Source organism: Patella vulgata, chromosome 5 (genome assembly GCF_932274485.2).
Source record: "Patella vulgata chromosome 5, xgPatVulg1.2, whole genome shotgun sequence".
Taxonomy (NCBI): Eukaryota; Metazoa; Mollusca; class Gastropoda; family Patellidae; genus Patella; species Patella vulgata.
In genome coordinates this window covers 25,958,173-25,974,376 of record NC_065883.2, presented here as the reverse complement: position 1 = coordinate 25,974,376, position 16,204 = coordinate 25,958,173, and the positions used below count along the sequence as shown (strand labels likewise).

The window sequence follows — 16,204 nt, the reverse complement described above, 5'->3', positions numbered from 1 at the left end:
ATCAGCGCTCGTCTTCAAACAGACACTGGTGTGAGAGTGAGTGGCCAGACGATTCGGTATCGACTGCATAGGGGTCACCTTCGCGCCCGACGTCCTCGCGTGATCCCTTGTTTAAGAGATCATCACATTCAGGCAAGACGTCGTTGGTGTAGGGATCGTCAACACTGGGATAATCGACGCTGGAGCAATGTGATGTTTTCAGATGAGTCAAGGTTCACTGTTGATTTTTTGGACAGACGTAGGAGGGTGTGGCGTCGTCGAAACGAGCGCTTCCAGGACGTTAACGTCATCAGACATGATCGATTTGGGGGTGGTTCTGTTATGGTGTGGGGAGGCATCACTGTTGCTGGAAGAACGGCTTTACATGTTGTTGCAGGGCGTGTTACAGGCCAGTACTACCGGGACAACATCTTGGCAGTCCATGTTGTGCCGTTCGCACGACGTCATGGCCGCCGTTTCATCTTCCAGGATGACAACGCAAGATGTCACAGGGCCAGGATCGTTACAGGTTACCTCCAACAACAGAACATCACCACATTACCTTGGCCAGCACTGAGTCCCGACCTCTCCCCCATCGAGCATGTCTGGGACATGCTTGGACAGAGGTTACGTCAACGTCAACAACGTCCTGCCAATGTCCAAGAACTTGCTGCTGCGTTGCAACAGGAATGGGACAATCTGGACCAAAATGACCTTAGACGTCTCATTAGGAGTATGCCACGTCGGATCAATGCTTGTTTGGCAAACAGAGGAGGATTTACCCGTTACTGACTTGGTTGTGATGCTGTGGTAACTTTGCTGTTTGACCCCGGGTATCATTTTACCCTTATAATGGTCAGTCTGTGCCTTACTTAGTCTAACGATCATTTGGAATAAATCGATGAATGTGAACTTCATTTCATTTTGTCATTTGTTTCTTCGTCAGTTTCATTAGGTGACTTTAATAACACTTAAAAATCAAATATCCCCTACTTTTTTTGAATAGTATATTATCAAGTCTTATTTTGGTGCATCAAATATTTTGAGAGAAAATTTTTATGGGTTAACCGGTTTCGGTTGGGTTTTTAACGACCAGTTAACCGGTTCAATAATTTTTGAACTGTTACATCCTTACTGGCAATCTATCTTTATTCAATTTTTATACGCCCACATTTTCATGTGGACGTATATTGTCGTCGCCCCTGTCCGTCTGGACGTCCACAATTTGTTTGTGGACTCTCTACAGGTCACAATTCTTGTCCGATTTTGACGAAACTTGAAATAAAGGTTTATCCCAAAAAGATCTCGGCTGCTTTCGATATTGGCATGTATCGGATCAAAACTTCATGGATTATGGCCCCTGTTTGTACGAAAAATCACTTTTTTAGCTTGTGGACCCTATAGAGGTCACAATTTTTATCCGATTTTGTTGAAACTTGACATGTAAGTTTATAACCCAAAGATCTCAGTTCCTTTCGATATTCGTGCATATCGGACCGTACCTTCCTGAATTATGGCCCCTGATTGTACGAAAAATCGCATTTTTAGCCTGTGGACCCTATAGAGGTCATAATTTTGATCTGATTTAAAAAACCGTATTATTATATCACCTAAGAAAGGTTGAGTTCGAATTTCGTGAAAATCGGACCAAAATTGCCGGACAAAATGGCCGCCGTTTGTACGCGAATAGTGTAAAAATATGGTAAATCATGGTTGTGGACCCTGTATGGGTCACAATTTTAATTCGATTTTGATGAAACTTGAAATGCATGTTAATAACCTACAGATCACAGTTCCTTTCGATATTGTCGCATATCGGACCGTAACTTCCTGAATTATGGCCCCTGATTATACGGAAAATTGCGTTTTTAGCTTGTGGACCTTATAAAGGTCATAATTTTTATCTGATTTAAAAAACCGTATTATTATATCACTGTTACATCCTAAGGAAGTTTGAGTTCGAATTTGGGGAAAATCGGACCAAAATTGCCAGACAAAATGGCTGCCGTTTGTACACGAATAGTGTAAAAATAGGGTAAATCAAGGTTGTGGACCCTGTATGGGTCACAATTTTAGTTTGATTTTGATGAAACTTGAAAAGCATGTTTATAACCTAAAGATCTTGGTTACTTTCGTTATTCTCGCATATCGGATCGTAACTTCCTGAATTATGGCCCGATTGTTCGCAAAATCGCCTTTTTTAGCTTGTGGTCCCTCTGGAGGTCACAATTATTATCCAATTTAAAAAAACGTTTCATTATATCACCGTTACACCGTAATGAAAGTCAAGTTCGAATTTCGTGAAAATCGGACCAAAATTGCTGGACAAAATGGCCGCCGCCCGTACACGAATAGTGTAAAAATAGGGTAAATCAAGGTTGTGGACCCTGTATGGGTCACAATTTTAGTTCGATTTTGATGAAACTTGAAAAGCATGTTTATAACCCAAAGATCTTGGTTCCTTTCGATATTTGCGCATATCGAATTGTAACTTCATGAATTATGGCCCTTGATTGTAGGAAAAATCACTTTCTTTTTAGCTTGTTCTCTATCCATCTCTCAAAAATGTAGGCGTATCCTGCCTGGCAGCCGCTGGTTATTATTCTGTTACTCTTAAACTTCTAATGGAATTGTGTCAGAGTCGTCTGATGCTCCAGGAAAAGTCTTTGTGATTTAAAGATACATTCCCGCATACAAACTGGGTGATTTGTTAATATATTTGGACTAAAAATATATTCAAACTAATAAATTTATCATAATTTTGCTTCAAATCCTTCATAAAATATTGCAATTGTCAGGGAATACCCTTACTATAAAAAATCATTCAAAACAGGGCGTGTTTGTGCCACGTGACTAACCTCTCTAGGTACATAGCGGGTGGGAAGTCGGAGGAGAATTCATAACATACACAAGACAATGTTGTTTTTAATTGCTGACTATTTATTACAAATATTGAAGCCTAATTAAATTCTCGGATTATCCACTGCCCGCGTCTTTTCCTGTGATTTTTATCTCAGAAAGTGTTGTACGTCTAACTCTTTATAAAGTTTATCAACATGTACATCAAGCGCTCAATCTCCTCATGCAACCTTTGACGTCACAAGTGCAGACACTCCTAATCGTCGGGTTGTCGATTAGGAAAACCCTTACATTTTTGTCTTGTATGTTTTTCAGTGAATGCAGTATTTTTCTAGTAAGATTGGATATTTCTAATTTCCATATATACCAAAATTGCCATACTTGTATTGGAAATAACCACCTGAGAAATACTGTTCTGGGAACCTATCTTTAAAGGATAGAGCTATTTCAAATAGCATGTGCAATTAAAGTTTCTATTTAAGATACGCTTCTGCATTGGAAATGGGCACCTTGATTACTGAATTGAAAAATGCACAAAATGATAAGGGCCAAAATTTCATTTTCGTTTTAACACCATTTTGAAATAAAACTGAGAAAGTTTATATTTTCGGCTTATCAAGTCGATATGAAAAAATATTTTAAGTTTTATTCCTCTTTAGGGGGAACTGTGTTTTTTTATTGGTACAGGAAGTGATATGTAGTAAAGTTTTAATGATCAGTAGTAAAACCTGTCATGGCAGTTTCACTTTTCTAGTTTATGTATTTTTTTTTTTTTTTTTTAAATCTGTCACTTATTTCCATTATACAAGAATGTAAAAACATTTATTGAAATAATAATAATACAATAATTGCTTGTCAACAGCACTGAACTTGTGCCGTTGTCAAAGAAAATGATCTGTAAGAAATTTTATAATTCAGATGTGAAATCCAATTAAAATTATAGCTAAACAAAGTCATTTTTTACATCAGTCAGAACAGAAAATTAAAGATTAAAATTCAGAGTAAAAGATAACAAATTATAGCCTATATGGAAAGTGTGAAAAGGAATAAATGTCTCAATTTATAGGGGCCGGTTGTGATAACCTTTGAGATTGAGAGATTTTAAAATTACAAGCATTGAGAGGTATGAAACATGGTTTGGTGTGGCATAAACTTTTGAGTTATTTTTGTTTATTAATTCATATCAAAATACAACACCTTTTAATAGAGCTTTATTTGCTTTTAGAAAAAGAAAGGGAAAGACACAACGAAACAGCAAATGAAAGGGGAAATGGAAGAAATTCAAGCGTCATCTGGATCAGCCATACAGAGTAATGTTAACAATAATGCAACAGCTGATCAGTATAAAGATATGAAAAACCCATTAAAGGCTGAAATTTTGCCAATTTTAAAGAAAAATATCAGTAAGAATGTCAAAGAAAAATGTTCAGACAGTTCAGAGGTAGGTTTAATTTTTGTACCCTGCCATTTGTAGAAAGCAGGGGACTATCAAAATGGGTTTGTTTGTCTGTCAGACCGTCAGTCCGTCTGTCCGTCCATCCGTCCGTCACACTTTTTGGGACACAATATAACTCTCCTTCTAATTGAGCTAGAATGTTCAAACTTGGTGTTTATTAGGTCAATGCCTTGATGGAGTTTGAAGATGAGCATTTTCAGCTTAGGGTAAGCAGAGATAAGCAATTTGATTGGTTGATGATTTGGGGAAACGATAGCTTTAGTTCTAATTAAGTGAGACTCTGAGAGTGATGGAATTTGATGTATAGTTTTATTACATCAATACCTTGACTAAGTTCAATAATAAGCATTTTCTGCTCAGGGTAAGCAGAGCGATAAGCAATTTGATTGGTCGAGACTTTGGAACACAATAACTCTCATTCTAATTGAGCTAGAATGTTCACACTTGGCTTAGGTGTTTATTAGGTGAATGCCTTGATGGAGTTCAAAGATGAGAATTTTCTGCTTAGGGTAAGCAGAGATAAGCGATTTAATTGGTTGATGCTTTTGGACACGATAACTTTAGTTATAATTTAGTGAGAGTGAGGACACTTGGTGTATAGTTTTATCACATCAATACCTTGACTTAAGTTCAATAATGAGCACTTTCTGCTCAGGGTAAGCCGAGCAATAAGCAATTCGATTGGCAACAAAGTAACTCTCGTCCTAATTGAGGTACAGGGATGTGCCCATGCCGGTCGGCACTATTTTTTGCCGCGCAGGACAAAGAAAAAATCGAAGAAAGACGCCCAGTTGGCAGGCCTCGAAATGTTTAAAAAAAAAAGCTTTTCTTTATACCTGTAGCTTCAGTAAATAACCTGTCACTCTCAATTATCAAACTCAAAGACTAATCACATCACACATATCCATACATGAAGGTACACACACACGTTTGTTTAGGTCTTTGATGTACATTGCTCCATATAAATATAATAATATGAAAACTTTTCATTTCTTCGACATCGGAATGTCTAAAAGTTCTTGAAAGTCGGCTAATCTGCTTTAGCTCAGCAACTTGAAGATTCGTACAATTTTATCATCCGTATCCACGTGAATTCCACAAAGTATCATGGTACCACACCACATAGAATTCCCTTCCCACATATCCGGACTATATTTACGCTACAAATTATATTTTTCCGACTTGATTATTTGATTTTTCAAATTGTCTTACTCTTATAAATTATTCGTAGCCTTTTTTTTTATGGAAATTGCTTAAAACTTTCCAAATGATTAAATACACCAAGCAACGAATCGTGTGCATTTCCATTCCAACCACTACTATATACTGTGGTGTCGTTACGGTAGAATTATATCAGGTGACTTGGGGGTGCGTTTTAATTTATTTAGATATAATACTCCATAATGCTATAAACTTGTGTCAAGCAGATGAAAACAAGTGTAGATGGTGTGAAATTCATTGTTATAAAATTGTCTACTTCCAAAATGTGTGAGTAACTGTAGCCTACGACAGAGCGAAATGTAAACAGTGCAGATGGCGGCTTTTCTCGTTATTTACGTGCTTAATTCTAGCGCTTATAAACGAATAATTAAATGTACATGACGTGAACGTGAGTATTGTGGTCTTAAGTCAATTTACTGAACATCCAGTAAAATTTAGTCCACCTGTCGCAAGGGGGGTTGGATGGCTGAATGGTTAGCACGTGCGCGCTGTACCATAAAGTCTGTCATTGAGTCAACTGGCGTGGTTTCGAATCCCCAGTTGTACGTGGCAAGGAGTAGGGTCGCCTGTCCAACCTCGTGGGTTTTCTCCGGGTCCTCCGGTTTCCTCCCACTGCTAAAGACCCCTACGCGCAAGCGAATTATTGAAATAAAATTAAACCATATGTTAGTCCCGAAATGACCTAGTTTGTGTCGAGTGGACGTTAAACCCCATTTCTCTCTCTCTCTCCACCTGTCGCAAGCGACTGGTAGTTTTAATTGCTACCAGTCAGACGAAAAAAATCGCCTGTAGGCGACAAGTAGACAGGCGAACATTTCGAGCCATTGTTGTATTTAAACCCCTTCGTCCTTCTCTGTACACAAACTGGGCGCTCAAAATTTACCATGGCAAATGGCAAAGCCATGGTAAAAGCCGCAGTAGACACTATCATCCCAAATTAGTTTAAAGAATGAAGTATTGGTATTTTGTTTATTTATATTTAGAAGTTGTGTAGGTCTATTCATTTTACAATTCTACGGTCTTTAAATTTGTATATTTGCCGTAAATAGGTCACCCAGACCAATTTACGGCACTCTTATTTTAAAGGTTTGGATGTCGTAAATGGTGTCGTACTTTCAGTATTACGATCAATTTTTAATGTACTCATTCTACCGTTAATTCTACCGAATAAGTACGAGAGGCTTTTGACTTTGAAACAGTTCTTTCTTTTTTAGTAAATTAATTTGCAGTATATTGTAAACTATAGTAATAATAACTATAATGCTATATGTAATACCACTTACATTAGTTTTGTTTAGCATATGTACAATAAATAAATTTTGAAAACTTTATTTTTATGTACCGGTACAAAAAAATGCTGTGCTGCCGTAGCAGTTCAATTCTGCTACAGCATTTTTCATTTCCTTGTGCTGTAGTGAAAATTAGAAAATTGCTAATTTCGACGACTGCAAAAAAACATTGTTCTCTGTTGTTGTTTATTAAGTGTTTAACATCCAAGGCAATGCAATAACATCATGGACAGTGTAATATACACCAAGAAGGGATGAATTTTCATAAAAGGTACATATATATCAAAGGTTTGAATAAAATTTGTAGGTCGGATAGTGTGGCATTGATGACCTTGTTGACCATTTGTTCTGGGTATCCGTTGTGGTGGGTGAATACTTCTTTTAAGTGTTGAATTTCTACGGGGAGGGATTCAGGGTCACAAATATTCTTGGCTCTTTTGGTTAAAGTGGTGGTAATGCCTGCTTTTGTGCTGATAGGGTGATTAGATTTGTAGTGGATATACTGATCTGTATGTGTTGGTTTTCGGTACACTGAGGTGGTGATATTGGCGTTCTCTCTTCTTACCAGTACATTAAGAAATGGGAGGCTGCTGTTGGTTTCATTTTCAATTGTAAACTTCATTCTTGAATGTTGGTTGTCAGGAGGATGACCTAAGCAATTTGGTTGGTCAATGCTTTAGGACAAGATAACTTTGATTCTGTCTGCTAGAGAGTGATGAAACTTTACTTAGTGTATAGTTGATAATCAGTTTGATTGCTTGATACTTTTGAAAAAAATAAATGTGCGTTAAATTAAAATGTGTCATCTATTTATTTTGGGATTTCGGCGGGGACATCAGCCTCACTGTTGCCTTGTTAAAATGTACAAAGGACAAACTGAAAACTATTAACATTTGTATAGGTATTAATACTATTATTAGTATTTAAAGCAGATTACTTTTTTCCTATTGCCTGAAAGATGTAAATGTTATGTGTATTATAAAGATAAAATGTTCTGGTTTAACCTTGGTATAACCTCACTTCTAAATTAGGCAGAAGAGGTATCTTAGATTTGCACAAGTCCCATCGGCCGACAACCATTTTTTGTCACATCTGCAGAGATACTTCATGTTAAAAGTAAGAACCCTATCTCGAAAAATTAAAGTTATCATCTGATTACTGGAATATGTTTTGTTTATGTTAGCTCTAAAAATAACTTGAAGTCAATAAGATTTTAATTATTTGATGGGTGGTTGTCCTTGATTTTTTTTTTTTGTGTATTCTAAATGTTCCCATTACTTTTTTTGTGTATTCTAAATGTTCCCATTACTTAACAAAAGAATTTTTAAAAAAATGACAACCATTATAGACTGCTTGAATGCCTTAGCTACTGTATGCACATTTTTTCCGTTCCAATGCAATGTATCTTTAAAAACATGGTCGGATTTTTATACGCCCATATTTTCATGTGTTCGTATTATGTCGTCACCCCTGTCCATCTGGACGTCCACAATTTGTTTGTGGACACTATACAAAACTTGAAATATAGGTTGATCTCGGTTCCTTTCGATATTGGCATGTATCGGACCATAACTTCATGGATTATGGCCCATGAGTGTACGAAATTTTGATGAAACTCAAATGCATGTTTATAACCAAAAGATCTTGGTTCCTTTCAATATTTGCGCATGTTGTATCGTAACTTCCTGATATGGCCCCTGATTAAACGAAAAATCACGTTTATAGTTTGTGGTCCCTATAGAAGTCACTGAATATATCATCGTTACATGATGATGGTTGAGTTCGAATTTCGTGAAAATTGGACCAAAACTGCCAGACAAAATGGCCACCCTTGTACGCAAATAGTGTAAAAATATGGTATATCATGTTTGTGGACCCTCCCACAAGGCCGTATAAAAAATTATAATGCATTTTTCTCCCAACACATACATTGTTAAGGACTTACGTAATTTCTATACTGTTTTTATTTAATATGACAGTTGGTTGGATTTGAAGAACAGTACTTCATATCAATTGCCCTTTTTGAAGATCATAATAATCTCGATGACATCGTGCATGACTGTAGTAGCGGTAAACGGCTTTGTCCTAATAAATTCTTATGACACTTGGACAATATGTTATTGACTAAGAATGGACCGCTTCACGCCATTGATAAGATTCCCACGTATCAATCAACTTTTATTGTTCTACTACCAGACACTCATCATTAATTATCAACACAACACTCGGTATAATCTGTTGACGACTATGTATACAACTCTATAACATCAATAACGAAATTTTCCGGCGTGGTCCCCCCCTTGTCAGTGATGCAGTATGGAGGGCCTGACAAGGACAGCTGTCTAGTCATTTGGATGAGACGAAAAACCAAGGTCCAGTGTACACATTGGTGTCAGGGCTGCCGACAACCGGTATCACAGCGCAATTTGCAATACATATTTTGTCCGTTGCTAATCAAAAATTAAAATCTAACGTTTTTGATTCGCAGTAACTGCGAATCATTAATATGCCTGTCATTTTGGATATTGACACAAAGATTTATCCACATTTCTCAACACTTCCAACGTGTATAAAATATCAAATAAATTTTATAAACAAAACTGAATTCTCTGTGTGACATTTTCTTCTCGAACTACCCAGACTCAATTCATTATACTATATTATACAGGGACATAACTCTATGAATTGGGACTATTAAACCGGAAATAGGGAATCAAGTAGTACCACTCATGTTGCGAGACATGTCAATTTCAAGTAATTATATCAGTATTCAATTTGAAAAAAATAAATTCAATGTATCCCCCATGTATTGTAAATAAAATATAAAAAATAAATATGTGTAAACGTATTGTAAAATGAGAAATCAAAGTAAGAATTCCTGTAAAATATTATTGTTTATATCCCGTGCGTCTAGTTAATCGAGATTATTCGATAAATACTGTGTGCGTCCGATTGAACAAAAATAGTAACACACGATAAAAAGCAGACGAAATTGGTTTCTAACGAATGAGCGGGACTTCGGAAGCCACTGCCAAGAATTGGCTTCAGACATAAGGCCTAACCAAAAGTCTACATTCAGAAATGTTCACAGCTACCTGGAGCAGTGCTAAAATTCTAAAAAATCTCAAGAATGAAATCTAATCATTTGTTATAAATTAAAATTAAAATAATCTTGTTATTAAGGTGTTTTATGTTGAAACTGAAAAACTGCTTATCAATTTTTAAATTTGCTAATCAAATTTGGCAAAATTGTACTTTTTGATTAGCAGTGCTGCTAATCATCTGTGAAAAATTACCGACAGTCCTGATCGGTGTGCACGTAAAAGATCCCTTGACATTTGGAATTTGATATAAGAGTAGGCCATATTGCCGCTGTCCGGGCAAAATTTCCCTCATAGCACACTGTATGGCGTATGCCCGTCTTCATTAGCCCAGTTCAGAGCAAAACAGTAGGACGTTAAACCCCATTTCATTTCCAATCAAGAGATTATGTGGTTTCTATACGTGTATAGTTACATAGTGGAGGTCGATCGTAGCCATGGTTTCTGCTGAGATGGCTGTTGATTATTATTAGAGGTATTAATGACTGATCTTTTTCCTTTGGCAGCTGATTTAGCTTTCTTCTGTAGACTGTTGAGTAAATAAAGGAGAAAAGTTAGAATATTTTAACTCCATCATCTGTAAACTGTACAGTGCAATAAAGGAGAACAGTAAGGATCATTTAACTACTTTATCATTGCTTGATAAAGATACCTGTAAGAGTACTGAAACGTAGCATGTAATAAATTAAGAAGTAGTAACTCAAGTTGTGTTATTATGAATACTTTTAACTGTATAAAAATAATTCAGTAATAACAGTTTTCTGAATAAGTCTGTGGAAAGTCACCAGTTTTAGATTGTTTAGGTATATGGATAGTTGAATCAATTTCTGATTTGATCAATATTCCTTTATTTTCGAAGCTAAAGTTTTTTAAGTAATCACAAGTATCTCCATATCCACTAGTCTATCTTTATACGTAAGAATTACAGCTATTTACTTTATTACAGAATCTACTACTCACCCAACCTGCTGTAATTCAGTCATTTCCTCCTGGTTTCTTTTTCTTTCCATTTCTTGTTGCTTTCTTAAAAACTCTTGTTTTTTCTTTACTGCATCTCCTGAAGATATCTAAATTAGAATGATAAACAATAGGTTCAGGGCTCATCCCACTTCTACTCGTTGCCACTGGCAACCTTTGATAAAACTGTCCTGTTCATTTGCAATACATGCATAAAAGTATCCGTGTATCAGAAATGTACAGTAAGAGTACTATTCAATTCTGATACAAGGATACTTTTATACCGTTTTAGATACCTATCAAGCAATAAGTAGCGGACGTTTAGTCCGACCCAGATCGCAATTGATAACGATTGCTCTATACAATGTACATGAAACAACTTGTCAAAATCATAGTAACAAAACAAAATGGGGGGGAACTACTACATGGCAGTTCAAAAACATATACTATGACATTAAATTAACATAACAACATATTACAAAAATCAATTATTATACATATCAATTGGCATCTATTTCATAATTTGGTTTGATTTATATTAATATGCAAAATATATAAATTTGAATATTGAATAATTATTTTAATTAATTGTGATGATAGAAGGTGCAGTTCTCTTGCTGGACACTTCACAGGCATTGAAAATAAGCAGGATGAAAAAAACGCCTAGAAAGTCATAAACTTTATTACAAATAAATTTCAACGGAAGAACCATCCGCCGATGCATACTTTCACCAGGAATGACCCACGTTTCGCATTTCCTTTACACTACATTTAATAATATCGCAGTCCTCTACGCCATAGACAAGTTGTTTTGACGATGTGGTCTAAACAAACACGTGATTGTTTTACGCTCAGAGTATCATAGCAAGACGCACATGTAAATACTACTCAGGTCGTCTCTCCACTGCGAAATCATTCTACCATGAAATGTAACGGGAGGCTCAGAAAGGGATAAATAATGAAAGAGCAGAAAGTATTTGTCACTTTTCGGTTGAAACAACTCGATAATAAATACCATTTTTCACATTTTGCTTCACAATACTCGATAGAAATGTGATGTAAGTAACTTATTAGCACCTTTCCTCGGTGTATCGGTGAATTATATATTCCAAAGATCTCAGTCCCTTTCAATATTTGCACATTTCAGACCATAACTTTCTGGATTATGGCCCCTGATTGTTTTTAGCTTGTTTTCTATCAGGGTTGTAAACATCCACTAGCCCGCCGCCCGGGGCTACCAAAAATAATTTACGGGCTAGTGATCTATTTAGCCGTACTAGTCCTGGACTAGTGCCCTTTCACTGTTTTGCGAATTAAACTAGTGACGATATAGATAAATAAACTGTAAAATATCCAACATTTATTTCTCAGATTCCAAGGAAAACTCAGTCATAACAATAGATTTTCTGTAGTAAAACTCTTAAGAGTAGTTTGTAGTGTTAGCATAGATGACTTTGCAGCTGGTGGGCATATTAGATAGCCTATCTAGCCCCCCAGGTAGTGTATGTTAAAGCATTCTTTTTGTTAGAAGATATTATATCAGAGTTGAGAAAGTTGTCATAAACTCTTTTTTGGTATAATTTTAGGATGAAGTATGGAGCAAACATAATAAAGATTTACTTCTGCAACAACATTTAGAAGAATTTCGTCATTTGATGGACGTTCAGCCTAAGCGCCATACTGAAGCTCAAATCAAAATGGAGAGACAGAAAAGTCAGGAAGCTAATATGGAACGGCAAAATAGAGAATTACAAAGGATAAGATTAGCTAGTGCTGGGAGTGTAAGTAGTAGTTATTAGCACACTTTCCGAGGTGTATCGGTGAATATCAGGACAGTTTTGATCGGGGGGCCCAGCCAAGGCGGCTCCCGACCAAAACTGTCCTGATATTCACCGATACACCGAGGAAAGGTGCTAATAAGTTACTTACATCACATTTCTATCGAGTATTGTGAAGCAAAATGTGAAAAATGGTATTTATTATCGAGTTGTTTCAACCGAAAAGTGACAAATACTTTCTGCTCTTTCATTATTTATCCCTTTCTGAGCCTCACGTTACATTTCATGGTAGAATGATTTCGCAGTGGAGAGACGACCTGAGTAGTATTTACATGTGCGTCTTGCTATGATACTCTGAGCGTAAAACAATCACGTGTTTGTTTAGACCACATCGTCAAAACAACTTGTCTATGGCGTAGAGGACTGCGATATTATTAAATGTAGTGTAAAGGAAATGCGAAACGTGGGTCATTCCTGGTGAAAGTATGCATCGGCGGATGGTTCTTCCGTTGAAATTTATTTGTAATAAAGTTTATGACTTTCTAGGCGTTTTTTTCATCCTGCTTATTTTCAATGCCTGTGAAGTGTCCAGCAAGAGAACTGCGCCTTCTATCATCACAATTAATTAAAATAATTATTCAATATTCAAATTTATATATTTTGCATATTAATATAAATCAAACCAAATTATGAAATAGATGCCAATTGATATGTATAATAATTGATTTTTGTAATATGTTATGTTAATTTAATGTCATAGTATATGTTTTTGAACTGCCATGTAGTTCCCCCCATTTTGTTTTGTTACTATGATTTTGACTAGTTGTTTCATGTACATTGTATAGAGCAATCGTTATCAATTGCGATCTGGGTCGGACTAAACGTCCGCTACTTATTGCTTGATAGGTATCTAAAACGGTATAAAAGTATCCGTGTATCAGAATTGAATAGTACTCTTACTGTACATTTCTGATACACAGATACTTTTATGCATGTATTGCAAATAAACAGGACAGTTTTATCAAAGGTTGCCAGTGGCAATGAGTAGAAGTGGGATGTAAGTACTGAGTAGATTAATTTAACCGTAATGACAATTTTTCAGATAATACTGCATATTTACCCAAAGTCATCAGTTATTCAGAGCCCTGAACCTATTGTTTATCATTCTAATTTAGATATCTTCAGGAGATGCAGTAAAGAAAAAACAAGAGTTTTTAAGAAAGCAACAAGAAATGGAAAGAAAAAGAAACCAGGAGGAAATGACTGAATTACAGCAGGTTGGGTGAGTAGTAGATTCTGTAATAATGTAAATAGCTGTAATTCTTACGTATAAAGATAGACTAGTGGATATGGAGATACTTGTGATTACTTAAAAAACGTTAGCTTCGAAAATAAAGGAATATTGATCAAATCAGAAATTGATTCAACTACCCATATACCTAAACAATCTAAAACTGGTGACTTTCCACAGACTTATTCAGAAAACTGTTATTACTGAATTATTTTTATACAGTTAAAAGTATTCATAATAACACAACTTGAGTTACTACTTCTTAATTTATTACATGCTACGTTTCAGTACTCTTACAGGTATCTTTATCAAGCAATGATAAAGTAGTTAAATGATCCTTACTGTTCTCCTTTATTGCACTGTACAGTTTACAGATGATGGAGTTAAAATATTCTAACTTTTCTCCTTTATTATACTCAACAGTCTACAGAAGAAAGCTAAATCAGCTGCCAAAGGAAAAAGATCAGTCATTAATACCTCTAATAATAATCAACAGCCATCTCAGCAGAAAACGAATAAGAAAACATGGGGACGTAAGTTAATACTTGCATGCCTTTAAAGATACATTCCATCAAGATATATTAGACATCTACTGAAATCTGAAAATTTATTTTCAGTCTTTTTTTTTCTAAACCCCTCAATAGATTACAACCAAAATTCATAGATTTTTTGCCTTGGTAGGGCTTATTCAGATTTGTTCAAATAGGTGTTGCTCGGCCCAATAGGGCTAGTCAGAAACACTTTGATGAGGCGAATTGATCTAGTTGTGACATCTTTTCTTTAACTGTTTGATGGATTTCATGAAATTTGGTAGGTATATGTTGATACGTCGTTGCATGTCTGCAAAGCTACATGGCTCCAAATGAAGGAATTTACATAAAAAAGTATTTCTGGGATTGTGCTTATTTAAATTTGTTCAAATGAAGTAGCTTTTGTACATGGTGTTTGGGAAAAATTTTGTCTCTTTGATTCAATTAAGGACTCATAGTGATATTTTCTAGGAATAAAAAAAGTAAAATTATTGTAAGTAAGCTAACAATGACAAAAATAAATCCTTAAAGGTCAACACCAAGTTTGGCAGACGGCTGTGCATCGTTAACACTTAACCATTTTGTGTTCAGGACAGTATATATCTATAAGTTTGTAGCCAGTCATAGGCAGTATTTGTTATGAAATTACAATGCAAATTCTTTCAGCTCTACCAACTAATTTCCGCTTAGAATCTTCAGATGTAGTATGGCCAGAAGTAAAACCAACCAGTAGTCATGGTAATATTTGGTCTGAACGAGAGCGAAAACAACAACAGTTAGCATGTCTTATGCCTAAAACATCTAATGAAGAAGAAGAAATGATCAGAAAAGCTCTAGAACTGAGTGAGAAAACTGCTGAAGAAGAAAAAGAATTTCGTGAGTAAGTATATTTGTAAACTTTTACCATGCCCAGTACATCATTCTAGAAATTGAAATCAACTGTAGTTTCATTTGACATTGATTCGGTTTCTGTAGCTATGCCATTGTGGTCTTGGTTGCTGTTCACTGCTTTTTACTAGAGATGGAGCAACATGTGGCAACCTCTTGGTGAGATTTACCATGAAAATCTTAAGATACACAAACTGGAAGTAGCATACAAGTATACATGCAACTATCCGGACTACATTTCAACGCATCTCTGTTATCCTTCCATCGGAAAATCGTGAAAAAGTCAACAAAATTGCTGTGCAAAAGGGGAAAAAAAGGAAAGGGAGATAAATTCCTTTTCAGTGTAGGATTTAATTGTGTCCGTATGTAGATTGTCTCGATGATTAAAATGCATCTCAGTGTCAGTTGCCCTAAATAGAAGTTCAAATCGTTAGGCAAAAGGCAAAGTTTTTATCTTGTGTCAGTTTGTTTAATAACTTTGATTTAATTTTTGGCTTGCTGTGTCAACAGTGAAACACGAAATCGATACCATTTTGACATTGCTTTATTTATAGACACTTACATTATTAAAAAAGAAAGATTGTTATCCCATAAAACAAATCAACATATAAATTACAACGAATCAAAGTCGTCTAGTCATTTTAAAATATCGTTGAATGATAATTATATCTCTTGAGTTTATGGGGTCTTTTCATTATTTTTTCAGAGCAAATTATAAATACTATCAAAATGATGATGATAGACTTGCTAAGTTATTAGTAAATAGATTTACTATGGAAAGTCAACAATTAGCTGAATTTATTGATTCATCTGGTAAACCTGTTAATAAAAAGAAAACTTCACATACAGACAGGT

At 35.6% G+C, this 16,204-nt stretch overlaps 1 protein-coding gene across 1 annotated transcript in view; it reads left to right on the top strand.

Moving 5' to 3' along the window:
* Window positions 1-16,204, top strand: part of LOC126820880 (titin homolog) — a 41,124-nt gene that overhangs the window by 18,546 nt on the left and 6,374 nt on the right. Inside the window, exons 5-10 of the mRNA XM_050549024.2 lie at window positions 4,064-4,279; window positions 12,449-12,643; window positions 13,816-13,922; window positions 14,355-14,464; window positions 15,128-15,341; window positions 16,056-16,202. Coding sequence (XP_050404981.1) covers window positions 4,064-4,279; window positions 12,449-12,643; window positions 13,816-13,922; window positions 14,355-14,464; window positions 15,128-15,341; window positions 16,056-16,202 — 989 coding nt within the window. The remainder of the gene's footprint in view (window positions 1-4,063; window positions 4,280-12,448; window positions 12,644-13,815; window positions 13,923-14,354; window positions 14,465-15,127; window positions 15,342-16,055; window positions 16,203-16,204) is intronic.